The sequence below is a fragment of the Anabas testudineus genome, chromosome 13, assembly GCF_900324465.2.
Source record: "Anabas testudineus chromosome 13, fAnaTes1.2, whole genome shotgun sequence".
NCBI classification, from domain to species: domain Eukaryota; kingdom Metazoa; phylum Chordata; class Actinopteri; order Anabantiformes; family Anabantidae; genus Anabas; species Anabas testudineus.
The window spans coordinates 22,812,649-22,840,647 of record NC_046622.1 but is presented as its reverse complement, the minus strand read 5'-3'; the positions used below and the strand labels follow the sequence as shown (position 1 = coordinate 22,840,647).

Here is a 27,999-nt window from a genome sequence, read left to right as displayed (position 1 = left end):
CCCCACCGGTGGGGATAGCAGGCTGGAAGTGCGTCCTCCTCCTCCGGTCCTGTCCGCTCGTGTCGTCGCGGTTTGCAAAGCACCGAGTGTCCTCCGCAGACATGGCACCTGTTCTCCACATGTGTGCCGTCATGCTCGCATCAGCGCTGCTGCACGCTGCGACATCGGCCCACCTCAATGATACGTAAGTAAAAGAAAACAGGGAAGTTTTTTTTGTTGATCCGACTGCTGCATCTGATGTTGTCCGCGAAAAGTTTGGCTCGTTGCGTCACGCCTCTTTTACGCCAAGTGCGCGCGCTACTTTCTGCAGGGGATGCGCATGCACGTGATGAAGTTAGGAAAAAAAAAAAAAAAAAACCGTTGCATTGTATTTGTGAATTCGTTTGTGAAGGTGCATTGTAGTGCACAAGGGCCAACATCCAGCCTCACGGTCCAGTGGTTGGCCTCAGGATACTGTTACGCAATCAGCACAGGGAGTATGTGTGTCCGTCCCTCCATCTGTTCCCATTTACCACCAAGATACTGAGTCTTAGTTCTGAAGACAACAACTCGCTCTCTCTGGATGTTTATTTCCACTGTGATTGTTTTGCAGCCCCGTGTGTTCTCTGCCATGAGGTCATCCTGACTCTAATGCCTTTCATAGTTTAGGATCAGTGTCAAATAGCTTTTCATCATCTCTGACTAACACGCCATCAATATTCTCAGCAGCACCACCCAGAACTCAATTAATTGTGTCCTTTATTTGTCATTGTCAGCTTCGGGGCCCCTGTGTGCCAGCAAGCCTCGTAGAAAATTCAGCAGAGTTGTTGGTTGAGATGAGATGATACGGTTGTTTGGTGTGTCCTTCAGTTCAAAATCCACACAAAACACATTTCTGATAACGCTGCATTGCGTATTACTAATTTACATATGTCATTCTCAGCAGTGAAAGTAGTTTTATACAAGTAAATGTCCTTCATTCAAAATCACAGGTTTGATCAAACTGCACTTTTACTTAAAGGTAAGATACTGTCATCTACTTCAGTACAGCAGGAGCCCGGTTGGTAGAGCAGCCGTCTATGGCCCCCACGGTTAGTGGCTCAACTCCAAGTTCCCGACTACCTGTTGAGGACAATATAGCAAAACATTGAAACACCATAGTGGTGTTGATAAGTACTGTGCGGCAGCAATCCAACCACAATTTCCCCTTGTGGCTCAAAAAAGTATGTCACCAATATTAAGTACAAATCCATGTAGCGGACAGTGGATTTTTTGGCCACTTGGGGGCAGAAGAAACATGCTTTGAACACAATGCTGACATATTATCACTTTCCACACTGATTTGTCAAACGAGGAGCTGCCCATTCGAACATCAAACATTAATATGCTTGTAACTTCAATACTCTCTCTGCTTTTATCAGAGTTTGCATCACAAGCTGTTCCGGCAAAATACGTGGGTCTTTAGTTGCTACGGAAAACGCTCCAATACAACCGCCTGTCGCTATCGACTAAATTGTCTGCAGTTTAGCGTTGATCAGATGGTGTACTGTGGGGTTTTAGCTCTTAGCACCAGATGAAAAATAACAGTACTATGAATGCACTGAGACTGAGCCAAAATATCATCATGTCATTGCGAAACTCAAAACGAGTTAAAAGTGCGAAAAGCGCTAAAATGCAGAAAACAGATTTGGTGATATTTACCATGTGCGAAACCTTTCACATAAAATCCACCACAAATACTGAAAACCTGATGAGTGAATCTGGGTTTTATAAATGTATCTGTAATGCATCAGGTTCACGTAAGCTGCGCTTGTTAGACAGCAGCAAGTGGGTTAGTGAGGTGACACATGTAGGGTCAAACATGGAAAAACACACTCGTGGAAGAGTGGAATGTGAATAGAGTCAAGTGGTGCCAAAAAGTGGCTGATTGTGTATAGCTGCTAATAAAGTACCTGGGTGCTGACTGGTCAGTCCTTAGATGACCATATACAGAGAGAGAGCACCTGAGGGAGGAAAAGGGAGAATAGAGGTCTTTTCCAAAACGGTATTGTTACATATGATATTACAAAAGATACAAATAGAAGATTAACCTCTGTATAATATCTTTGTTGATTAGAGAGACATACTATTGTTTTCTGTCAGGTAATGTTGGGCTGGCACAACTGCTGAGTGGTGGACAACTAGGAAATCAGCATAGACCACTAAAACAGAAGTGGTGTGCCATCAGATTTCCAAAGCTGAGTGCTGGCAGAATGATATCAGTTGTTAAAACAGACAGGTGACATGTGGGGAGGATGTGGGGAAATGCAACAAGCAGTTTTTACCATTTGAAAAAGTAAAGATACTATGAGCCTTATAAGGCTAATATTTAGTGTTCTTGACAAGCTGTTTTATGTAGGATTTACTACTTAAGTGAATATATTGAAATTTTTTGGAGTTATCTTGTAACATTACAGGTATCTGTACTCATTTGGTATGCATATGCATCTTCGAGGCTTGTCCATGTTGGATGTGTAAACTCCTTTTTAGTGGTATTAAATCTACATCAATCAATACAGAATATTATTTTTGGCCATATTATCTAAGTAACATGCTCCAGAGTGGATTACCTTCAAAATATCTCCTCAAAAGCTACTAGTGACCAATGGTTCAATAGAAAAAGTCAACAAGATCTTAACAAAGCAATAAAGATCAATAGATATTATAACAGATCTATATGATGCTTTTGATCTGTATCATATTATATCCTTTTCTTTTCTGAATCATTTGATGTTATTTATCTTCCTGTAGGATTTTTGTAGTCACAGTGAGCTCCCGCTTGACAGGAAGTCAACAGGAGATCCTGTGTGCCCAGATCCAGGATCCGACGGAGTCTGTGTCTCTGACCATCACCCTCAACATGGACTCTGGCAGCACAGTCATTCTAGAGGAGGCTGTCGAGGAGGACTTCTACCACTGCTTAAGTTTCCAGGTCTGAATAAACGAATGCACAACTGGCAACTTGCACAACAGGATGGATAATAAGTTTAGACAATAAATATATAGTAGTACATATAGTATGTGCTTCTGTTTTTCCAGTGACAGCGAGGTAGAATAGTGCAAAACACCATTTTTAATGTTTGTAGGGTTTAAATACATCCATGAAGTTTCCAAGCTGAGTGCTGAGTACATTCCTCTCCTTGTCCTCTAACTCTCTAAACTAATGGCACAAATCCTAGTTTCATTATGTACCTAATTATCCTGCCGACGCCATGACTGAGGCATTTGATGCCAATGGTTCTCTGTAAATAACTGCTCTGGTTTCTGCTACACCTCTGTTCCTGCTGTTACGCAACTCTCAGCCCCTGCTCAGTATTGATACTAAATGACCCGGCAACCCCAAACAGCCCCCGTGACACTAGCACGTAGTTACACTTCATTCCCCAGCATAGGGTCCAACTGCAGGACTGGTCTGGCGTTTGTCTATCAGCGACTAAACAAAGGCTGCTTTATGCCAGAGGCAAGCTATGTATTCCTGCATTCCTCTGGAAAACATCCTGTGCCCCTTACTCAGTCTTACAACACACACTCACAAAACACTACCCTAACAAAGTTAGGCAGTGGTTCCAGTCTCTGTTATGTAATCGCAGCAAGTAAAAACATATGCTTTACAAGTGTGGTGGCACTTCATAATTAACCTTGTATGGTAGAAGGGGTCTGTTGTTGCTTAATACCAGCATATTTGCCTGCAAGATTATGTACACTTAAGTCCATAACTAATGGAATTGTTTTTTTATTTGGCCACTGCAGACCACCACGCTGAATTTAAAATGAAACACTTAAAATGTGAGTGAATGTAAGACTTTCAGCTTTAATTCAGGAGGTTTGACGAAAGTGTGGCATCAACTAGTCAGGAATTACAGTGATTTTCATACACACAGCCCTATTTCTAGTGGGGCTCAAATAATAAAACTAAAATAATGGATGCCTTTAATTCTTTGCAAAAATCCTTTGCAGTCAATGGCATGACATCTGGAATACAAGGACATGACCAGATGCAGAGTTTCTTCTCTTAAGATGCTATACCAATGCTCACTGCATCTGCCTTCAGCTGCTGCTTGTTAATGGGTCTTTCTGCCTTCAGTCTTGTCATCAATAAGTGAAAAGCTGCTCTGTTGGGTTGAGATCAGGTGACTGACTTAGCCAGTGAAGAATAATGACAACCTTTAATGGTCCCCTTCGGAAAATTGTTGAATTTCTTTCTGTCTATATGGATATATCTTTTGTTGTGTGTTTTAGGTCATTATATAGTAGTACAGACAATAGCCTTGTATATGCCAGAATTCATCCGTATACTTTTATCAGCAGTGAGGTTATCAATAAATACAGTACCACTAAGCCCGTTCCACTGGCAGCCATACATGCCCATGCCATAGCACTCCCTCCACTATGTCAAACAGATGAGGCAGTATGCTTTTGTTTATGAGCTCTTTTTTTCATTCTCCATACTTTTGCCTTCCATCATTTTGGTACAAGTTATCTGGAATCTTATTCCAGAAGTGGTCGGGCTTTTTTAGGTGTTTTACATCAAAATCTGATCTGACCATTCCACATTAACAGTGTTGGTGTGAAGTGTCTGTATTTCCCCAAGAGGATCAATAAAGTATGTCATTATCATTATTTACATTCATAAAACTGTCTCTTGACTGTAGACTTTGGCAATGACATACCACCTCCTAAAGAGTGTTCTTTTAGAAGATTGTTATTAAAGGGTGTCTTTTTCTGGACAAACATGTTTCTGCAGTCCTTCACTTTAATGTTGTCTTTTCAGTAGTCTTCCAGGCCTTTTGCTGTTGCTGAGCTCGAGTAAATTTTTTTTTGAATATATCTAAATTCTCAAACTGTTGCATTGACCACTCCCAGTGTTATTGCTATCTCTCTCTGATGGAATTTCAAATTAATTTCAGCCTAATGATGACCTCGTTGGACCTTATGTATAGAGTTCCAGTGAACAGCTCCCAAATGCAAATGTAACACTCAGAGCTACCTCCAGGCCTTTTATCCTCTTGATTAGTCATGAACAAGGGAACAGGCCACCTCTGACCATGCAACCTCTTGCAAGCCATTCATTCCATTATTTATGAAACAATTAGAGTATGTGCATGAAAATTGCACTAATTCCTGAATGGTCAATGCCACAAAAGCTCCATTCCCTGCTCACCTCCTTTCAAATATCCCATGGTCCTGTCTGACAAAAGCATGTTTTCTGATATTGCAGGTCCCAGCAGTGCGCAGCAGAGTACTGGCAACCATTAACGTCAATATTCAGGGTGAGAGTGGCTCGATGAGCAAGAAGACCAAAGTTGTCATTGAGCCTCCTGCTTTCATCCATATCATCCAGACTGATAAACCGATCTACAAACCTGGGCAGACTGGTAGGTAGCTCAAATCAGAATCCTAATCATCAATGCTCTGGCACTGTCCTTCTTTGCTGCAGTTGTACTCTTGATCTCATCCTCAAACCACCCTCTCTGCACTTTTTACTAATTCAGCTACTTTCACAATTATAGGCTACTTCCTAATATCAGCATAATATGGAGTCACTACTTCTACGTACGACTCTTGGTAGAGGGTGTTTGAGTCAAATGATTTGGGATTTTGACCCAATAGCACAACGTTTGTGATAATAATAGTAGTAGAGTCTGCTTGAGCAAGCTTGCAACAATAGTATTGCTTTTATGTGAAGTTAGAAGTCAATTTTAAAATTGGAACAACATGTCTGAGATATCCTTGTTTTCATTTATTTCTGAAGCCCCAAAAGACTAGATCCCACACATCCATGATTGCAATCCAAAAGAAAGAAAGTCAGCTTTTTACAAGGCTGTTAAAATTAAATGTGATCTTGTAAAGTTTGTGGAATTTACATTCAAGGGGGAAATCAGGGATGTATTTATTTATATATATTTTACAAATTCTCTATGAAAATAGATGTTACTTCCCGCCTGAAAACAGCTGGTTAGAATTTCGTTGGAGACTCTGGAGCAAACCCCCAGGAACACATTGAACTGAGCTATGTTGGAATTTTTTGGTAGTAGCCAAATTGTGTAGCTACCACTTCTGTGTTCATTGGGATGCACACTGTCCCAAACAAATATTGTTCCCACAGAGAGTGATTGGACGCGGGGTAGCTATTAAATGTTTTTTTTATTAATATACTTTTTTTTTATTATTAAAATTTGAAAAACATATTTTGTAAAAAGTCTAGAAGAGCTGTGTAATTGTCATATTTATCTTTCGTTTTCATTTTTGTGTGTGTACTAATGCACTAAAGCATGACAAACAAAAGTATACAACACTGATCAACTATCACACTGTTGGAATGAGCTGGGCACCATTTTGTAATCCAACATCCTGTCCTCCTTAATGCATCCGTGCTCCCAGAAAGAAAAACTTGATTATGCAATAGGAATGACATCAGCTCAGGCTTGGAGCTTTTTAACAGAAACCTGAGGTAGAAACTGGGACGTGGAGTTAAAAAAATGCCAAGACACGATTCTAATAAAAGAATTGCTCTTGAGTTGTATTATGAGAAATGTAGGAGCCAATTTTTTGAAGTATGCTTCTAAGAGTGTGCTTCAGTTTTTTAAAATGCAAGTAGTTTCTTCAAACATCTCTCAGATTTATAGTAAAATACTAAATCACTGCAGCTTCTCTTAACAACTTGTTTCTTAATAACTAAAATTGTTGTTAATCATTTTGCAGCTTTCTTCCTCCCTTACATCATTTACTGTTAGAATAAAAGCAATGCTGTTCATTTCTTACAGTACATTTAAAGAAGCTTTGATCGTGCTCGTTTCCTTCATTTCTTTCAGTCAAGTTCCGAATCGTCTCCATGGACGCCAATTTCATTCCTGTAAATCGAGTGGTACGTTTTATTTAGTTTCCTGTTTGTGTGTGTGTGTGTGTGTGTGTGTGTGTGTGTGTGTGTGTGTGTGTGTGTGTGTGAGAAAGAGAGAGATGGTTCCAGCCAGTGAACTCTGTAGACTGGTGTGGTTTCTGCTAAGCAGTTGGTAAATGCAAAGCACAGGGTCTATTTTGGTTCAGGAGAGTGGGAGGTGACGGGAAGGCTTGTTTGTTGATTTTGAAGACAGCGTGGGTGTGAGGCGCTGTGTGGAGTAGTGTGATAAACATGCTGTCAGAGTTCATTTGGCGCACACTGCTTTTGACCCAAACATCTGAATCAATATGGACTCGGGGCCTTTTCCATTTGTGACGAGAGCCTGAAAACATGACTGTGTGCAGCGAACAGAAGAATCTGTTCAAATACACTGCGCGAGCAAGACGGCTTGCTGGAAAAGCATAAATCCCAGCAGTTAGATCATTTCAAACGGGCTCAGCGTTAAAGCAATCTGCATGCAAACCTTGTTTCAATTAAATTATTGTACCTAAAATAGGTCTTCTTTTTTATATTGTAGTGCATTGAAAGCTACAGATGTACTGTAATTGCAATTTTGTATATTATGCAAATTCAATATACAGCTAGACCGTTTTTACATTAAGTATTTTGTGTCTTTTCTTTTCAGTACAAGCTGGTGGAGCTCCAGGTAAGAAAAACATAGCATTAGAAATGAATTGGGCTTATTTACTTTTCTTTTTTTTTAAGTGATGTGTTTGGCATTTTGTGGTCACCGTTCTGTTCTGTATCATGTTGTGTACCACACTCAACATAGAAACCTGGTCTCAATGTTACCACTACACCATCCAGCCGTGTGTAACATTCCCTACCTTTATTTTAACGCAAATAAGATAAACTTTATTAATCACCAAAGGGGACACACAGATCCAAGACCAGTGGCAATAAAACTAGACCTTATGAAACTAGGCTCAGCAGATTTTTGAACACGACCCAACTTTGGGCTCCCCTAGTGAAAGCAGTACTTAGACTTCATCAGCATTTTCCACCAGAATTTTGTTATTTTTTACAAACAAAATAAATCCAACAGTATAATTTGGTATAATCATAAGACAAATCAGGTTATTTTAATGTAATGTAGAATTGAAGAAATGTGCCTCTTTATTTATCATATGTAGGATCCCATGTCAAATCGCATTGCCCAGTGGTTGGACAGGTCCACCGGTGGCGGCATCCTTGATTTTTCCCACCCCTTAATTCCCGAGGCAGCACAAGGAAACTACATGGTCATTGCCACAACGGACCAAGATGAGCAGATATCCCACAGCTTTGAAATCAAGGAATACGGTCTGCCTAAGATACATGGCATTTACCAAAATACCATTGATCTATGGAAAGTTTCACATATAAGATTTTTGATTTTGTGTCCTTTTCCTGCTCCTTGCTTTAGTTTTGCCAAAATATGAGGTGAAGGTCCATCTGCCCAATGTCATCACCATCCTGGACCAAGAGGCAACACTAAAGATTTGTGGAAAGTGAGTGTTCCACTGGCGCATGTCAGTGTAGACGACATTTACCAAGCAGCTTCTCTCTTCTAATCAGTGCTGATTGTTGCACTTACAAGTTAAGTGAAGACGAGGGTTGCTTAATGTGGTTTTGGGTATTTAACCAAGTAGGAGCATCAGAATTTAAATCACTCCACTCCACCTTGTGCTCAAATAATAAAACAATGTTGAAGGGATCAAAGTGCCGTTGACTTTCAGTTTTATTTTAAGAGGTTTTACAAACTATGGCATTTACCATTTAAGCAGAGTGCCTCCAATTTCAGTGACTCACTTTGGCAAAATTGTAAATATGACCACTATATTCAATACTTCAATGGAAATCCTTTGCAGTCAAAGAGTGCCTGAAGTCATAAGCTCATGAACATCACCAAATTCAGAGTTTTCTTTCTGAATTGGCCCTTAAAGCGTTTGATTAAATGTGAGCAGAGAGTATAGTATATATCAGAATTCCTTTTTGCAATTTCTATCCACAGAGTTTTCTTCACCAAAGAAAGGATTCTGCGATAATCTGCTTCAGTTTTCTGTTGAGATCTTCCAGGCCTTTAAGTGTACCAAACTGTAAACCAAGGTTTTTCTATATCTCTCATCGATTTATGTTGTTTTACTCTTTGGCCTTTATATTGGTAGCTCCAGTAAAACTACTGAAAATGCCAACTTGGTGCATTATATTAACTGGAGACCTTTCACCTGCTTTATATGCCTTGAAGTAGTGAGTAAAAAAAAGTACTTTGCTTAAAATGTCCAAGATGGTAAATGCCATATTTTTTGTGAAAACTCTTAAAATAAAGCTGAAAGTTTGTATTTTGATCACAACATGATGGTTTTATTTTAAATCTATTGTGTTGGTACATAAAGGTAAAATCATAAAAGCTCTATACAGTTCGACCTGGAAAGACTGATAAAGTAATTTACTTAGTATTGGCAGGTAGAAATACTATTGGACTTTTGTGAGATGATGTAGCTTACACATTACTCTTGCCATCTGTGGGAAGATACTAAAATAAATAATAATCAAATAGTTAAAATTTACTTGTCTTTTAATAATACCTTCTAAAAGAAAACTGTGCTGTTTCCTGCAGATACACCTATGGGAAACCAGTGTCTGGTTCAGTGAAAGCAGTGATTTGTAGAAAAGCCATGTGGTTTTTCTGGTATATAAATGATCAAGCAAAGGACATCTGCAAGACTTATACACTGACCGTGAGTGTTCAAGTTGAAAAAGTTTTAAAAACTTGTATTTATTTGTATTAATAATGTATTTAAATAAAATCATCTTTGTAATTATCTTGTAGACGGATAAAAGCGGTTGTGCTGCACAAACTGTGAACTTGACTGAGTTTTCCCTCAGCAAAAGCATGTACCGTGAAAATTTTGAGGTGAATGCTGAAATAGAGGAGTTTGGCACAGGTAGGTTGACTGAATGCCAGACAATTCATTTAAGGAGTCTGACCAACCGTGAATTGTAATCTGTATTTTAACTACCTTCTAGGGGTGATTCTTAAAGGCAGGGGGCAGACCAGATTCAGCCATGTCATCAGAACTGTCACCTTTGAAGACGTACCTGAAACCTACAAGCCTGGGATCCCATTTGAAGGAAAGGTACGTAATCTGGAAGCTGAAGTCTGTAGATGCTGTAGTCAAAGATGCCTCAAATTACAATGTTTATGCTTATGCTATTTTATCTGTAATGCATCCACAGTGGGAGAGTTTCTGCAGTGTTGCTTTTTCTTTTCTTTTCTTTTTAGATGGATATCAATGGAACTTGATAAAGAGAAAGATAAAGAGATTGATTGCTAATGATTAAAATTACCTTACTTTAAAGACTATCACAAGGCTAATTTCCAGCAGTAAACATGAAATATCAATAAAAGATGGGCAGCAAATAAAATACTGATCACAGTTATACTCTACAGAGGATGAACCCTTTAAATATAGACACTTATTTTAAAATAGCAATTCTTAAAATTAAAATGTAAAAGTTGCTTTCCTCGTACACCACTGGGTCTGAATATACAGATAAATATATATATATATTCTATAAATGGAGGATTTTCAGCAATATGTCTTAACATCTTCATACATCTATAGGAAATCAACTTTCTAGTCTCAGGCGTAATGGTCATTAGTATGTTGTGGGTTTGTGATGTTAAAACAAGTCTTCTGGTTTCTGATTTGTTGTAGGTCAAAGTGGTGGATCCCCAAAACAATCCTGTTGCCAATGAGTCAGTGTACATGATGTATAACTCCCAAAACTTAGTGCTCACTACAAACATCAAGGGCATGGCTTCCTTTTACCTGGACACCTCCCGCTGGACGGACACTATCACTTTGCAGGTCAGTTACCGCCCTTCTGTCATTATTTGTTGTCTCTATGCTTAATGAATGAAAACTTTGATCATCATGTTGATGTTCTGTCGACAGGCCAGTTCGAAAAAGACAGTGGAAAATCATCATTATGGCTCCCGTGTCCTTCAACCAGAGTACAGGCCCGCCTATCTCCACGTCAATGCATTTTATTCCAAGAGCAGTAGTTTTGTAAAGCTCCTGCAGGTCAGTGAGATGATCTCCTGTGACAAAGATGCGGCCGTTCGTGCGCAGTACATCATTCAGGGGAAGGAGCTGAAGAAAGGACAGGAAGTCCTGGACTTCTTCTATCTGGTATGTGCTTTGAGCCATTATGAAAATTTGTACAGTGCACATAAAATAATAAACACATGAATATATTTGTGTGTCTGCATTGTCTTTTATTGTAGGTGATGTCCAGAGGTAGAATTGTGCAGCACGGCCAAGTCCCGGTCACAGTTAAAGCTGAAACTGGTACAAACTAATGTTATATGAACTTCTATAGCATGCGACTCCCAAAGAAAAACCTCAAGCAATAATAGAATTATGCTACTATGAAGTATTACGCGTGTATACAGAGCCCAGCATGTGTCATGTGTGTATTCACTTGTACTATGCTTCAAAACATATTTAATGTGGAGTGGTGTAGACTCACTAAATGTGCAGGAAGCAGTTTTTTGTATGTGATAATCAGATCATCTTGTCTTAGTTAGTTTCATGACAACACTAGTTTGGTTTAAGTGATGCTTGTTAATTTGCTAAGTTTAGTCTCAGGCTCAGCAGTAGAACATTGTAATCAAGTGCAGCATATTAGATAAATATGTAATATGTGTTTCTATGTATTTTGAAAGTTGTCACATTTCAGTGTCTTTCTGTATTTCAACACAAGTCAACCATGGAAAGGTGTCCATACCCCTCGGTCAGGTGACAGACCTGGCACCGTTTGCCCAGGTGGTAGTTTACACTGTAATGCCCAGTGGAGAGGCTGTGGCCGACGGCAGGGACTTCCCCATTCAGCTCTGCCTCAATAACAAGGTAACTAATGATCATATATCCAAGACTTCAGCATGGCGCCCGACTTTAAAATGGGATCTCGAGCTCAAAGCAGTGACTCTCTACTGTGCCGTCTCCTGTGTAGGTGTCTCTGAAGTTCTCCTCTCTCCAGAAGCTTCCAGCAGACAAGACCAGTCTGAGCCTGCAGGCTCACCCAGGCTCCATGTGCTCTGTCCGAGCCATCGACCAGAGCGTCCTCCTGCTGAAGCCAGAGCAGGAACTCAGTGTTGACTATGTATAACTCCAATCCTAATGCTAGTTTTACTCATGTTAACCTGTATCTGCTTCATCAACTGAACATGATCTCCATGTGATTGGCAAAATATCGTGATTTAAGAGGCAGGGAAAGTGGAAATAGTATTATTCATTACTGAAAATACTGTGTGTACTCGTAGTCAGACATTAGTAGTCAGGACAATTAAGTTCATCATTTCTTGCAGGTTTACAGCCAGCTGCCCTTCCAGAAACTGTCAGGATACACCCATGATACTGAAGACTACGAGCCATATCCATGTTTACCCGAGCCGGTGCCCATGCCACAGCCTGTGCCTGATATTGTCAATGAGACGGCGCCTCAGCGAGAAACGCGTTCAATCTACTTTCGACTGCCCAATAACAAGGACGACGTCTACAGCATCTTTAAAGTAGAAACTGGGTCATTTTGATTGGGTGCTGAAAAATAGGCTTGAGTAGATATTGGCACTGTAGTCCTTAATAATTTTATTATTCATTTATTATTTCTTCCCAAATCCAAATTTCTGTCTTATCTGTCTCCGTCTCAATCAAATCATATGCAGCTCCCTCTTTCTCCTTCTAGGAAGTTGGAATCAAAATAGTGACCAACTCGGATGTGAAGAAACCAATCTGCCATGCCACGATGTATGACTACGAATATAGTATGTCTTATTCTTGGCAGTTGATGTTATCCATTGTCTTTACTGTCCTTTGAGATTTACCCCAGCACCAGAAATCGCAAATCTACTGTAAACTTCATTTATCAGCAGTATATGCAGAAGCAGATGCAGCGATTGAAGGTGACGATGGAGCTGGAAGAGAAACCAAAGAGACTATTAGAACATACTTCCCTGAAACCTGGATCTGGGAGCTGGTTTCTCTTGGGTAAGTCTAGTTGTGTGATTAATTAATGTATTTTTTATCCATGTGTTCATAGATGTCCTAGACTCTCCTGTTCCCATGGCCTTCAACATGATGCCACTGAGTTCAGGTGTGATGAAAGGTAAAGAGGAGGAGAAGAAGGAAACCGTCAGAACATTCTTTCCTGAGACCTGGATCTGGGACCTAGTTACTGTGGGGTAATGATGATGATGATGATGATGATAATATTGTCTCCTTTGTGAAGGTTCAAAACATGGTTCATAGTTCCTGTGTTCAAGTTCAAGTTTGTAACCGTGGTAGCAGTGTGACTTTGGGAATGGGAGCATCTGTTACCACAGCACTTTCTACACCAGTTCACTGCAGTCCATTCAGTTGTTGCTGTGACATTTCAATGTGGATCAGACAGCAGTGGTCCCCATAGGATGACTTGTCTCCAATGCTGCCATAAAATCACAAAATCTCAGCATCTATTGAACATGTCTTTAGGAACCTTTTGTACATTTGACGTTCACCCATTTCAGAATGGCCTGGTAGCTCCCGCTGAATCCCTCCTGCTTCATGCTCCACTTACTTTACTTTGAATGTGACATATTATGAAGTAGGCATTCAAAGTGAAATCAATAGCAACACTACCTTTAATTGTACTGTAAGTAACTGTTGTGTTTGCTGAAATGTAATTTAGCAAAAGGGGAAAAAAACCTTATATTGACCTGATGACATAAAGTATACATATGCTTTATATGGAAATGCTTAAAATACCTTTATTACGTACTGTACAGTTAAGATAGAAGTGTATTAGGTCAGATCTCATTCAAGTGATGGATTTTTGAGATTCTACTGATAGCAGTAGAAATGAGGTCAGTTTCATGTATAATTTATTGTTTCCTCACAGCAGGGTTTCATATGTAAGTGTATTACATTGAATTATCTTCCTGCTGAGCTGGTCTTCTCAGTTTCCAGATGCTCCCACGCTTCCGATGTGACTGTACGATGTTAGGCCTGCTACAAGCTATTTGTAAGAGAGCCAGGAGGTGCAGGAGCCAGTTTGTGATCCCAGGTCACAGGAGCAGCTTTCCCTTAGCCATGTCCACCTGGTTATTTACATATAAGAAGATATATCGATTCATAAAATGTGTACTGTAGGCTCATTTTGCAGCTGTTTCCCTTTTGTTGTTTGATACAGGATGTTGAGCTGCTCAGCAGTTCACGGCCTCCTTTGTCATTTTGTGCTCCATAAGTGTTCTTTAGGTGAAGTCTGAACTGCAGTCTGGTCAGGTTAGCACTGTGTGTGGTTCTGTATCTTACATCATACTTAACTTGCATTTAATTATCTTTGATATAGACTGTGGATGATGAAATGCTCAAGTTGTTACATTGAGAAGCATTAGTCTTTCACAGAGGGGTGAACCTCGTCCCATCCTCACCACTGACTCAGCCTCTGTTCACCCTTAACCTCATTACCTGGAGTCATGAACATTTGATGTACTCTTGTTGTAGTGTTCTGCTTGATTTATCCCAGGTAGGCTTGTTGCAGTAGTCGGCTTGGTGCTTTCTTTTTGTGCACCCTCTGAAGCCAAAAACATACCAGACCCTCACATGTTAAAGCATGGTTATTGTTCCACTCTTAAAACTTTATAGGAAGTGCTGTTCAGCTTTTTAATGAGGAACCTTTATATGTTGCTACAGAGACAGTGGCTCAGTGGATGTGGAGAAGACGGTCCCTGACACCATCACTAAATGGGCAGCTGGAGCTTTCTGTGTCTCCTCTGTGGGCTTCGGCGTGTCCCCCAACACCGGGCTGACTGTCTTCCAGCCGTTCTTTGTCAGCCTCACCCTGCCCTACTCTGTCATCCGAGGGGAGGTCTTCACGCTCAAGGCCACTGTCTTCAACTATCTCTCCAAATGCATTATGGTAGGTATTTAAATGAATGTGACAGGTGGTTTGAATGGATTCACAGGTGATGTTTGACAAAGAGGTTAAGAAACTGACTGATATCTGGAGACGCGGTGGAAACGAAACGAGAAAAGTTTAGTCTCTTTACACATTTGGAATATTTTAGGCTGAGGATGTGTTGTCGTCTTCTTTCTGCCTCCAGGTGAAGGTGATGCTGGCTGCTTCAGAGCAGTACACCTTCAGAAACTGTGACGGCTGCCAGTACAGTGTGTGTCTGTGCGGGGAGGAGAGCAGAACGTTCTCGTGGATCGTTACTCCAACCGCTCTCGGTACTCTTCTCCTTCTCAGACTTCTGTCTTCTACAGATCACGTTGACTGTCCAGTCCTGTACAATACTTGTCTTTTAACTTTTATTACAGAATTTAACATCACGGACAGTTCATTAAGTTACTGTCTAAGTCTTTTGAAGTGCTCACACTTGACTCGTGTATATTTTACATTTGCATTATATGCGTCTTTATACTCCACTACAGTTCAGTGGGTATATTTGTTTATTTTAGATTTTACTATAATTATTTGCCATCCTCACTTATTACTTGACACAGTAACATTTTTTACATTATAAAGTCATTATATTATTTTTTATGTGATGTTACATTGTCTTTTTGCTACTTTTAGAATTTTAAAGGGTTATAAACAATTTTTGTTCAATGATTCATAAATTCTTACATGGTGGGAGTACTTCTATCTGAACACCAGTTCAGATACGATGATTTAGATAACTTATTACTTGTCCAAGTCTGTTTTGTATCAATCCTTTGGGCTTTGGAAAGAAATGAACTGTTTTCTAGGATTCTGCAATAAAGAGCTAGTCTTGCCACTGTTCACATAAACCAGGTATTTTAAAAACATAAACGTGGGATCTGTGGTTTTTAACATCTGGATGAGTTTTTAGAGGCTTTTCAGTCAATTCAAATTGGATTTTAAATTTTAATGGTCCTAATTTGGATCTGTAAATGTTACCTTTGGTCCAAACAGCCGTATCAACCTTCTTCTGAAAACTGAACCGCGTCAGGTCTCGCTGCCTCCTCGTTACTACAGAGAAACATTACAGTTGACTGGTTATTATTGTCAGCAACAGTATAAAGCAATTATCTTGTTTTTGAAATGTAATACTGATGTTGTTTGTTCCGCCCAATCCAGTCTTCTGCTTTTAGCGATTAATGATACGACAGAACAAGCTAATTAATCCTTATTAAGGGCCCTGACGGCTCTTGCTTCTGCACTGCTGGAAGAAAAGGATGCCGGCTGTTGCCTGATAGCAGAGAATTTCTATCAGCCTCCATCAGTGAGGATGGAGATGAGGCTCTGATGAATGTCAAATTGAACTCCTCTAACACCCCCTTAGAGGAATGCTGACAATCACTTGTACTAACAAGTCAGGTAGTATCTCTGACGAAACCCTCAGAAACCTCTCCCTCGGGGGGTGATCTGTATTTGTCCTCCGTGTGAAGGATTGTGAGCTGTGAAGGAAAGAAAGGAGGGGGCGGGAGATTGAGCCGTATGGGGGAGAGGCAGAATAATAAGGCAACAAATGGGGATTAATGAGGGCAAATAAGATAGGAAACGGGGGAGGAAGGAAAGCGCAGGCAGGAGGGGATGGAGGAGGAACGGGGAGGATAACGAGTTTGGCTGAATAGCAGATGGGAAGCTGTTTTGCTTCCGTATGCAAAAAATGTGAAAATAGAGCAATGATCGATACAGCTCCGCTTTCAGAATAAGAGCATGTCTGTGTACACACAGGTGACGTGAGTCTGAAGGTCAGCGCAGAGGCCCTGAAGACTGATGTACTGTGTGGTAATGAGGTGGCCACCGTCCCCGACGTGGGTCAGATCGACACAGTGATCCGCACTCTGCTGGTGGAGGTCAGTGACACAATTGAATGATGGGAATTACATTGAAAACATAATTTTTGGGGAGACTAGTGCTGGAAATCACTCTGTGTTTCTCTCTCTTCAAGGCTGAAGGAACGCCACAGATGATCAGTCACAACGCTCTCCTCTGTCCTGTAGGTGAGCATCAGTGACGGCCTCAGAGCATCATTCAGAGAACAGAGTGCATGTTAGGACACCAGATAAATAAAAATAAATAATAAATATCAGACTTACACTAGATATATCCAATAAATAATCTATTAAAGTTCTTCAGTGCTTGTTGATTGTTTTTGGCTGTTGATTTTTATCGGAGAGTCTTTTGTGCTGCTTCTGTTTTCAGACGGACCCGTAGAAAAGAACATCTCTCTTCTGATGCCCGAGATGTTTGTGGCTGGATCAGCCAGAGGCTCGTTCTCCGTCCTGGGTTAGTCGCATACATACAGTGATGCTTCAAGCTTTTGTCCTGTTGTTGCTCTTGCTATCAAAACTTTGTAAAGCACACCAGTAGAAAGCATAACGTTAGCAGGGTAGAATCTTGGACTCTTACGGTAGCTTCTCGTGCAGGTGACCTGATGGGTCGGGCCATGAAGAACCTCCACAAGCTCCTGGCCATGCCGTACGGGTGTGGGGAGCAGAACATGGTGCTGTTTGCTCCCAACATCTTTATCCTCAACTACCTGAAAAGCACCGGTCAGCTGACCCTGGAGATTCAGGACAAGGCAACACGCTTCTTAGAGAGTGGTAATCAATTATGCTATTGATTAATTCCTTCAGGTGGGTCCAACTGTCAGAGCTAAGAAATGGTGAAAGATGGACAACATGTTTAAGGTTTTGCTTTTCCACTGTTCTGCACTTAAGGTTGGAGTTAGATTTTTTTTTCCAGTAGTAATAGAGGAACCAGTATAAAACAGCAGGGTTAGGGTTAGGGTCACAGGTCAGGTCAGGTGTCAAATGAAAAATGCATTTGCCCTGATCATTCCTCCTGTTCATACCTGGAAGTGATCCACAGTCCCTGATGGCCTCCATCTTTTAGCCTGTATTAACAAGAGGAATGGTTACAGCAAATAAACTGGCAGCGCTTTATTCTACAGGCCCTGAACAAGTGATTCTGTGAATGTGATGGTTTTGTTCCTGTGTGTCGCTGCAGGATATCAGAGGGAGCTCACCTACAAGCACGACGATGGCTCGTACAGCGCCTTTGGGAAGAACGATGAGTCCGGAAACACCTGGTCAGTAAAAACTCAGAGACTGCCCCCTGTAACAGGAATGAATGGCTAGAGGGACACAGACACCGAATAAAGAGAGGGATTAAAAAGCCCAGGTACCAGGCAAGGAATGTTATTGTGGGCAGCACCGGGGTGGATGGATGGAGAATAAATAACTAAAACTAATAACAAATGCTCTGATAAAGTGAGTAGAAATCTCCCCACACACCTGTCAGCAACTTTTTCTAGACATAAATATCAAAATAATAAGTCCATTATTATATAACCCATGACAGCACAGCAGTTGCATCAGTAGTCACAGAACATTTTAAAAATACTTATCGAGAGCTTTGCTGATAAACGGAATATTTTCAGCTCCAGTCTCACATAGCGAGAAAAGGAAAATGACAAGCAGACACAGTGGGAGGTAGACGCACAGTGTGTCCTCTCTGCTGTGTTGGCACCAGCAAGCATCCTAATAATTTACTTTATCAGGAACCTGCCAGAAAATATTAATATTTTCATTTAATGGGCTCAAAGAACAGTGCCTCGGGGGATTTAACAAACCCACTGCTGTTTTGAAAGGGTGCTGGGCAGTTTGGCAGTTGGTGAGTGTGCGTGTGGGTGTGTGTTTGTGTTTAGGAGAAACTAGGCCTCCCAAGTGTTTAATTAGAATCCCATCAGGATGTTGGAAGGAATCGTGTAAATCACTTCAAATACCACATCGCAGTTCAAGTGAACGCAGGGATGTCGGACTTTGTCCACTGTTTGTTCAGGTCACATGTTGTGGAGTTGAATTCAAATGTCAAGCTGCACTGATCAGTGGATTGTTTTTAAAAAATACTTTAAAGAACTACATAGAACAGAGTTTAAATAGACAAACTCAGAGGCATATATCAGCTGGTTCCTGTGGTTGTGAGGCTTTTTAGTCTCTTTTAGCTCATTGTTTTGGTTTCAGGCAGTGTGCAAGCAATACCTGGACTTTCTGGGGCACTTTGTCTTTATAAAATTGAAAGTATTAATGACAAGAACAAGAAAACAGGTGGAAAGTAGCCAGTGCTGTGTGGATTTCACCACCAGGAAGACGTGGAGAGCAGCAAGGGACAGGAGAGAACATTTACTAATGCAGCTCCAAAACCAAACACTACAGAAGAGGGCCGACTAAAGCAGGGGGCGTGTACTCCACAGAGTGATGTGCGCTTTTATACTCTATAGTTTACTGGCACAAATAAGAGGGTTAGGCACACGGCAAAACAACCACTGAGCGTCACTTGGGAAGAACAGGTGCTGGAGTATTGGAGTTCCCCCATCATGTGGGCAGACAGAGCTTATGTTGTTAGTTTGCGCATTAACACTGAGCTTGAAATGAATTCTTGCTGCATTGCTGGCTCAGTACTGCATCTGGCGGTCACCAACACAGGCATACATGGTTAGATTTATTTTTTTTAAATGTGTGTGTGGAGCTCCTTGGATACAGCGCATGCCATGTAACCCCAGCTTCCCCAGTTTGAATACGGCTGGGCACCTTTTTGGGGTGTTACACATGCATGTTTCCCATTTGCCTCCTTAGCAACTCTGTTAAATAAAGGCGCGCGCGTGTGTGTGTGTGTGTGTGTGTGTGTGTGTGTGTGTGTGTGTGTGTGTGTGTGTGTGTGTGTGCGCGCGCGTGTGTGTGTGTGTGTGTGCGCGCGTGTGTGTGTGCGCGCGTGCGTGTGTGTGTGACTTTCTAGGCTGACCTCTTTTGTGATGAAGTCATTTGGCGGGGCGAGACCATACATCTATGTGAATCCAGATCACATTAACAGTGCCAGGAGGTGGCTGTCAGGGCTCCAGCAACAGGACGGCTGCATCAAATCTGTTGGCAAACTCTTCCACAATGGCATGAAGGTGATGACATCATGTTTTAAATGGAAGTATCTGTTTTGAATTTTTGCACACAATTAGCTGAGTACAGTACAGAGGAGAGTTTCATTGAGCTGTGAATGTGTACAGAGATGACCCCAGTCTGCAAAGGAAATAACCCACACAAATGATTAAGTACTCTCTAGCTGTGTCTGTGAGGAACCAATAACCATAAATAATAACAAACCATAGTTCAAAATCCTATGGCTTTGCCTGTAACTAGCAGATGACAACTATCAACAGGTGAATGAAATGAAAGAAGAGACGTGCGCTGTTTAGTTCATTTGAGTTTGGAGTTCATTGGCATTGGGGAGCTTCCAATCGCCACCAACTGAATCAGTTTAGTTAAGTGAAGCAGACATTGCACGTTTAGTGCTGCTCACTAATGAGTTTCACACATTGTTCCCAGATAAAACAGCCTCAAACTCACTGCAGTGTGGGACATTAGTTAAAGCTACAATATACAGCTTGTGCTAGTACTAGTTCACTCATTCAGTGCACTCTGCTACACCCGGTCCTCCCTCTCCTCACTCTGCTGTGCTCTGCTACTGGCTCCCAACTTAGTAATCAGGCAGAAATTGTAGATAAATGACACTGTGTTGCTGCCTTGTTGACCTTTCCTGTGCGCTGCTGTGTTCCCACCAGGGAGGAGTGAGTGACGACGTGTCCTTGACAGCGTACATAACCGCCGCCCTTCTCGAGCTGGACACCAGTGTCACGGTGAGTCCGTTGTCCCTTGTGCTCCTCTCACCCCTCTTCATGTTCACAGACGCTGACCTGTTGCTGAAACTTTAAAAGATTTACATATTCATTTTTAACCAGTTTGTAGGCAGGAGGTTAAACATAGTAGCACAGTCTTCCTACGATTGAAGTTTGATTTTGCTTAAGACTTTATTCCATTTCTAAGCCAACGTAACCTGTGAGAACTGCCAGGATTGACCCTTACTCAGCTAATCAGCATCTTCGCCTGGTTTGTGACAGGATCCGATGGTACAGAGGTGTCTGGGCTGTCTGAAGGAAGCAGTGGTTGGCCAGCTGGACAACCTGTACACCACTGCCCTGATGTCCTACACCTTCACACTGGCTGGAGACCAGGACATGAGGAGCAAACTCCTCACATACCTGCACCAGAAGTCCAGCACACAGGGTGAGGCAGTGAAGGCATCAGCAGTAAATGGCCTTATTGCTCCCATCATGCAACACAAACTCGGACATGAAATTAGATAATGTTTAATTTACATGAGCTTGCTGCTGGAAATGTGTGATGGAGACACAGAAATACAGATTTCCACCCTGATAGGATATTTTCTCTGACTGTTCTGGCAGCGGGCACCCGTCACTGGAAGAGAGACGAGGCTTCTAAGAAAACCCTGGACTCCCTGGAGGTGGAGATGACTTCCTACGTGCTGCTTGCTCTGCTCTCCGGTCCTGCTCTGACCGACTTTGGTTTAGACTACTCTTCTGACATTGTCCGCTGGCTCACTCAGCAGCAGAACCCTTATGGCGGCTTTTCTTCCACACAGGTACAGTAGGACAGACCCCCCCCCCCCCACACACACACATACACACCCCCTCAAGTGGTTTACATTAAACCTTTTACCCTGCTACACTGAACCTCCCTGCTCCTCAGGACACAGTGGTGGCCCTCCAGGCACTGGCTAAGTATGGAGCTGCCACCTACAGGGAGGAGGGCAGCACTACGGTGACTGTGACATCATTGGGAGGCCTGAGCAAAGAGTTCACGGTGGATCAGAGCAACAGGCTGCTGTACCAGGAGGAGAAGCTGACCGAGGTCCCAGGAGAGTACACAGTCAAAGCCGAGGGGCAGGGCTGTGTGCTGGCACAGGTAGAGTCCAGTTCAGTCAGTGGATGAACCCAATCAACACAACAACATACAGGCAGGAACACATAATTATGATGACATGGGTAGTGTGAAACACGCCATATATCAGTGTACTATTTGTATAGCACCTTTCATCTACAATGAAGTTTGAAAGATACACCAAGCAGTTGTGAAGCCAGAGGGGGGCCAGGGATGGCACCACGTAGAGCCTCCATAGCTCACCCACGTATAGGCAGAAACATCATTAATGATAATAAGTAAGACATAAATCATCATCATCATATGCCTTGTTTGGGCTTAAAAACAGCTCCTTGAAGACCCAAAAATGTGCCGTGTAGATTATAGTGAGCGGCAAGTCTGAAAAAGTGCGCAAACAGACTCAAAGGTGACCAGTGTCTGTGGCAGCAGCACTACGTTAGGACAGTGTCAGATAAAGCTACTACATTACCACCATTCAGTCTGGTAATACTTGAGGCTTTCTTTGAGCTTCAGTCCTTAAGTTAATTCAGTAACTACAAACATATAGTGGACCTATTTGTCAAAAACAAATAAATCCACAGTTCAGATCCTGAAAAGATGGAGGATGAAGAGAGAATTCGGAGTTGTCCATAAATCCAGCAAGTGAGCAGTGTCTGAGCTTTGTGCTCTGCTCCTCCTGTTTGTCTGTTTTCAGAGAGAGTCTGCTGCAGTCAGGAAAAACTATGTCAGTGTTCAGCCTAGGTCGTCGTGAGTGGTGTTTGGACCAAGCTTATGCAGGGATTGGGTCCCTGAGACTCGACAACACGTCACTTTGAGTGGACACGAACTTTGACTGGACTACTCAGGGACTGGTTTCTACAAAACCAGAAAATGTTAAAAACAAAAAAAAGGAAAGGAGTGCACTTCTAACATATTTAGTGTGTGTCTACATGCACCATAGAGTCATCTAAATGTACCAAAATGACATAAAAAGGGTTTTTTGCTTTATATGGGCACTTTAAACTCAAATTGTATTGGTCTTTGTCACAGTAATATATCCCCAGGTACTGGGATGGAGCCAAAGGTGCATTACTGTGCTGCTTCCACCCAGTTGCATAGGGAAGCACGAAATTAGTAACTGAATAAAAAGCAAAAAACAAACAAACAATGATTTGTTCTCTTCAGTGTTTATTATTGAACTGACGCTAAATGTGACTGAACTCCTACTGGCTCATGGTGGTGATGGCACTGCTTTCTCTGAATAAACATGTTAATTATTATTAATAAAAAATAGATTTAATAACCATTTCCTGAACGCAGCAGTGTATCACATATAAACTATTGTGGCCCCAATGTGCCCCACTTCTCTTGCCCCCCCAGAAATACACAAATAGTAGCACTGATGTAGAATGAACAGACAATAGTACAGTAAAGGTCCTCTTCAGAATTTGCTGTGTTGTTCACTCTTCCTGCAGACGTGTAGAACTTGATGTTATGATTCTCTGTGCGTCCACAGATCTCCATGCATTTCAACATCCCCCCTCCCCCTGACTTCTCTGCCTTCAACATCTCAACACACACCATGTCCAAGTGCAACGTCAGCAGACCTCAACTCATCCTCTTTGTGCACGTCAGGTACTCTGTGTGTATGTGCGTGAGAGAGATGATTTATTAGTAGTTTGTGTACAACTGATGAGCTCACACTTATGAGCTGAAATGGATCCACAGTATGTGGCTCTGTCACGTGAGGTTTGACTCTTGCTGTGTGTTCTACAGGTACCAGGGCAGGAGAGAGGAAACCAACATGGCAATCATCAACATCAAACTGCTGTCTGGATACATTCTGGATAAGACCTCTCTGAACCTGGTCAGTTGATCAGCAGACGTTAAACAGCTAAATGCTTTCTCGTGCTGTCGTCGCCCTGACGTTTTTGTGGGATCCCGCTGTTTCTCTAATCACGTTCTCACTTTCCTTCTGTCGCAGCTGAAGAACGACAACTCGGTAAAACGCGTGGACTTGGAAGAAGGATTCATCAACATCTACTTAGACGGGGTAGGAAGACGCAGACAGACTTTTTGAATCTGTTTTCAGAAAAACCAACTGTAAGTTAACGTCTTCACGTGGTGTTGCAGCTCAAGAAAGAAAAGACAAACATGTACAGTGTGACACTAGAGGAAGACCTACCTGTCAGGAACCTGAAGCCTGCCGTGGTCAAAGTCTATGATTACTACCAGACGAGTAAGAGTCTCATCAACATCCTTTTCTCATATGAAATCCATTCTCTTACTGTCTCCCTTGAGTATTTTTAATTTTCTTCTGGTCATATTTGCAGGTGATGAGGCGGTCACTGAATACACTTCCCCGTGTGCAGAGAGTATGTAACGCTTCTTAAAATCTTTCTGTTGTGCCACACAGTAGATATAAAGGAGTAACACCATTATTTCTCACGTCAGGCTCTCCGTACAGTATTATAGGTTCATGTCTGACCTCTGACCTGCCACTAATTATGCAGAAAAGCATATGAAAATAAATATGTCAATAATCAGACGTGACATCACAGTAGACAAAGTGCAGGTGGAAATAATAAAGGGAATTACTGGTGGAATTCCCTTCAGCTTTTAGCATTTTATGACAAATTAATGCAAAAAAACATGAAATTCCAAAAGGTTCACATACTTTTTCTTGGCACTGCATGTGCTTGTGCTAGATTTAAAAAAAAAAAAAAAAAAGTCTCGCCTGAACATTAAAGCTGATATTTGAAGGCTCCAGACATCAATTTATTTGTTTGGTGAAGTATATTTATAACTGCGCTCGCACATATTAGGGCTAATGTTTTGACCCTGAACTGAACCTGAACATAATTTCAACAATTATTCACTCTGTTTTCTATCAATCAATCAAATACATGTATTTTATTTAGGAGTTTATTTAGTTTTATCTGTTTGTACACTTTAACTATAAATCATTTGTTTTCTTTCCAGGTGACAACATCAACGAGCTGTAAAAATCAGCTAATCCCTGACGGGGCCTCTTTCAGTTAGAAGAGTAACTGTGTCAAACAAAGAAGCTTCTAGGTGTTTATTTTTATTTTTTTTTTAGAGTTGTTGTTGTTGTCGTTTTAACTCCTTTTAAACTTTTTAGCTGGGAATTTTAGTAACTTCTTTTTGTAAGCTTTTGATATTTTTTGTTCTTCTGTTACATGTTGGGCTTGTCGATATCAAATTTCCATTGTTAGCTATGAACAAGTATTGAGACTCCACACAGTAGTGAACTGCTGTCTCGCTCGTCAGCACTGGAACCTTCACGCTATAACCCACAGAATACAAGAGAAGCAGCAAAACTACTCTTTAACAGCTGTGTTTTTATTTCATGGGACATAATCCATATTATTCATACATGAAAGTGACGCATGACACATACAGGGTACCAATAACACAGTATGGTCTGAATGATTGATTGTGTGTGTGTGTGTGTGTGTGTGTGTGAGTAAGAGAAACAGGAACTACTACCTAGAAAAAAGTCTCGTGAGCTATGACTGAATAAGCTGAGCTATGCTGTGTGTGTGTGTGTTCTGCTGTACCAGTAAAATAAAAAAAGGTAGATTCATACATCACTACCATACAATTTGAGATATAACTGACAATAAAATTTATAAAATAACATAAGTAAAAATTGTACTTCGTTTCATTTTAATAGCAAGATATTTTCATTCAGGCATCCTCGCTGCAGTACATTAAGTTTCCTTGCTTTTCAACGTAGATAACAGTCACGTATACATTGTACCATCATCAAACATGACTTCACAACCTCGCCAGTGTTGAATAGTTTTGGTTTGCATGTGTTAAAAGCCAAGGAGGGGGTTGGGGGCGGAATATATTAAGGTATTTTTACTAGCCTTCTATCGGATTTTCAGAAGTAAATACGTCAGTCTCAGGCACCACAACCATAAATTATTGTTACTGTACCAACGCATGAAACTAAACGACAGTTCCACATGCTCCTTACATCACAGCGTTAGTCTGTTCTCTGCAGAAACAGAACAACATCGGGGATCTGTTCACAGCCGATCAGCTCGGCCACCAAGACGTTCCAGTCTCCTAAAACTGGACATGCTATTCTTTATCCATCTTCGTGCATACAGGCTTCAGCTCACAGTGGAGATTCAAAACAGAAGTGATGTTTTTCACTTGGTTATTATTGTTGATGGAATGTAGCAATGTGGCAGCAGTTGTAGTTTTTTTTATGTTTAAGGCAAATAAAATATCACATTTGACAGTGACGTCATAACAAAAACATTTTGTCTTTTGTCTCCATTTTGAAATAATTGAATGAGTTATCCTGTTACTAGATGAACAAATCTCAGTCTAGAAACTCAAGCTAAGATCACGCAGATGGCATCACTGTGACATAACCCGCAGTACACCCCCTCGTTTTAATGACCTTCCCGTTAAATTTAATGTGATGTGATCATCACATTAAATTGGGGAAATCCTCATTTAATAACAAACTGATGTCTTTATTATTTGGTGCATTCTGAGTTGATGGTTAATTAATTGATTCCCCAGTGTGATCAGGGCCTCTGGTATCACAGCCAGAGAACTGTCCTCATAAAAAGTACAAAAACATATGCAAATCTGTCCACATACTGCTTCACAGCTCAGAAACACAAATTAAGATGCACTGGTATAATTGTCGCCTTCCAGCAAGGCTGTCCTGGACTCAAGACAAAGCATCAATAACAACACATATTCAAGGCACAGTTCTGAATTGCATTAGTATGTATTGTTAAGCCTGTGTTGGTGTGGTTGCTGCAGTGCCACCTAGTAGTTGTTGCTTTAGGCTGGCAGTGATGATGGCTGCTTCCCAGCTGTGTAGTCGCATCATCAACTTAGCTAAGAATTACTTGGCAACTAGATTATCTTTTGTTTCTAAGTGTGCGCACACAGATATTCAGGATATGCAGTCTGCACCTGAAGTTGACAAAATGATGGCATCATACGGACACAGTGGGATATTCCCAACATTATCTCAACATATACATATAAGCACAATGACAATGTGGCCGCTATGGTTAGACCAATATGCATGGTTATTTGAGCTGTTGAACATCATCTGTCCAGTCCATCAGATGGAATGACACTGTTAAAAACAGTCTGACATTTTGAGGATTTCTAACAGTTTGATGTTTGGGCACGAAATATGATGCTATAGTCAAACTATTCCTTCAGTCGTCACTAATCCACTTTTTTTTCCATATTTCTTAGTTTAGTGGGGGCGTTTGACTAATTGAAATCTCCTGACATAAAATATTTTCTCTCAAGTATTGTAACTGCTTACTAGCAGCTACAATCCTAGCATCAGTACTGGCTTTCCAGAGTCTATATTGGTCGAACCATAGAGAGAACTGCAAAGTGAACTCCTGAGCTGTAGTGGGTCAACATCTAACAAAATGCCTCTATTTACTTTGGTAAAACTAATGAAATAATAACTAGAATGTAGCTCTTGATACCCTTTATGTGCTGCGCTGTGTTTGCTGCACTGGATTTAGTGTTCGTGTTCCCATCTAAGAGCACCACTGAGGTGAGGTGGAGGCTGTAGTGCTTTACAGTGTTTCACATGTGCTGGACTGTTAGTCGGCCCCAGTCCCCGCAGACGGACCGATTTCTATTATTTCTCATAGATTGTATGATATTTTGAATACAGTTCTTTTAAATAAATTTCTAAAATGATTAAACCTTTTGATTGAAGATGCTTTTAAACTCTTTCTGTCTAAACTGAACACAGTCACGATGGAACACTCAAAACATTGGCATTATGTCATTTGGCAATATTCTCTGTAAAAAAAGAAAAAAAAAAAAAAGAAGAAAGAAAAAGAAATAATACAAAAAGTTCAACAAACAGTAACTACAGTATCTCCATTTGGCAATATAGAAAGGCTTATCCAAAGTCTCTGACATTTTGGTTTATATACAGAAATGTGTGTCCTCCGAGGGCTCCCTTTCAATCCAAACAGAATCACACAGAGAATGTGTACGTAGTAAAATGAAATGAGATTAATAATTAAAAATAAAAAACAAGGCGTCATGTCCGCTGTGGACTGGGAACGGGAAGGACCTGTAGAGTCTGTGATGGGAGAGTCCCTGCCGTATCAGCTCGTCACCTAAGTGTCTCTTAGTTCATGAACTGTGTGTATCCCTCTGCTCCTGTGACGATAACATCCATCCAGATCCTCATGGCCTCTGCTGAGGGGGCCACCATGTAGTAGAGGCGGTCGTGTGTCTTTACACAGAAGGTCAGTGAGGGGTTGGGGCTCT

At 41.2% G+C, this 27,999-nt stretch overlaps 2 protein-coding genes across 14 annotated transcripts in view; one reads left to right on the top strand and one right to left on the bottom strand.

Annotated features, from left to right (window-relative positions):
- On the top strand, window positions 1-25,964 carry LOC113170943 (alpha-2-macroglobulin). 5 transcript variants are annotated; one of them, XM_026373282.1, is made up of 37 exons: window positions 1-184; window positions 2,770-2,950; window positions 5,237-5,393; window positions 6,831-6,883; window positions 7,542-7,562; window positions 8,050-8,218; window positions 8,322-8,406; window positions 9,516-9,636; window positions 9,729-9,843; window positions 9,926-10,035; window positions 10,618-10,770; window positions 10,858-11,094; window positions 11,190-11,253; window positions 11,669-11,814; window positions 11,918-12,067; window positions 12,273-12,476; window positions 12,650-12,728; window positions 12,837-12,866; window positions 13,004-13,145; window positions 14,635-14,860; window positions 15,045-15,171; window positions 16,646-16,767; window positions 16,863-16,914; window positions 17,117-17,200; window positions 17,341-17,517; window positions 17,924-18,005; window positions 19,712-19,868; window positions 20,529-20,603; window positions 20,865-21,030; window positions 21,210-21,406; window positions 21,514-21,729; window positions 23,201-23,319; window positions 23,461-23,551; window positions 23,669-23,737; window positions 23,818-23,923; window positions 24,018-24,059; window positions 24,667-25,964. In XM_026373282.1, exons 1-37 carry the CDS (start codon window positions 102-104, stop codon window positions 24,687-24,689), a joined length of 4,431 nt encoding a protein of 1,476 aa, XP_026229067.1. In that variant the 5' UTR covers window positions 1-101; the 3' UTR covers window positions 24,690-25,964. The 5 variants fall into 5 exon arrangements, with proteins under 5 accessions (XP_026229067.1, XP_026229058.1, XP_026229092.1 ...); XM_026373273.1 differs by having other exon boundaries at window positions 12,834-12,866; XM_026373307.1 differs by lacking the exon at window positions 13,004-13,145 and having other exon boundaries at window positions 12,837-12,951.
- Window positions 24,858-27,999, bottom strand: part of phldb1b (pleckstrin homology-like domain, family B, member 1b) — an 83,511-nt gene continuing 80,369 nt past the window's right edge. For all 9 annotated transcript variants that reach the window (XM_026373214.2, XM_026373246.2, XM_026373200.2 and 6 more), the window contains one exon: window positions 24,858-27,997. In XM_026373214.2, the coding sequence (XP_026228999.1) occupies window positions 27,857-27,997 (141 nt within the window). In that variant the 3' untranslated portion in view covers window positions 24,858-27,856. The remainder of the gene's footprint in view (window positions 27,998-27,999) is intronic.

Excerpts from the sequence above, each read along its gene's own strand:
- LOC113170943 (XM_026373273.1), top strand. The coding sequence starts at position 102 with ATGGCACCTGTTCTCCACATGTGTGCCGTCATGCTCGCATCAGCGCTG. Across the intron at positions 12,068-12,272 it reads AGGAACTCAGTGTTGACTAT|GTTTACAGCCAGCTGCCCTT; the intron begins GTATAACTCCAA and ends CATTTCTTGCAG. Across the intron at positions 17,518-17,923 it reads AACACGCTTCTTAGAGAGTG|GATATCAGAGGGAGCTCACC; the intron begins GTAATCAATTAT and ends GTGTCGCTGCAG.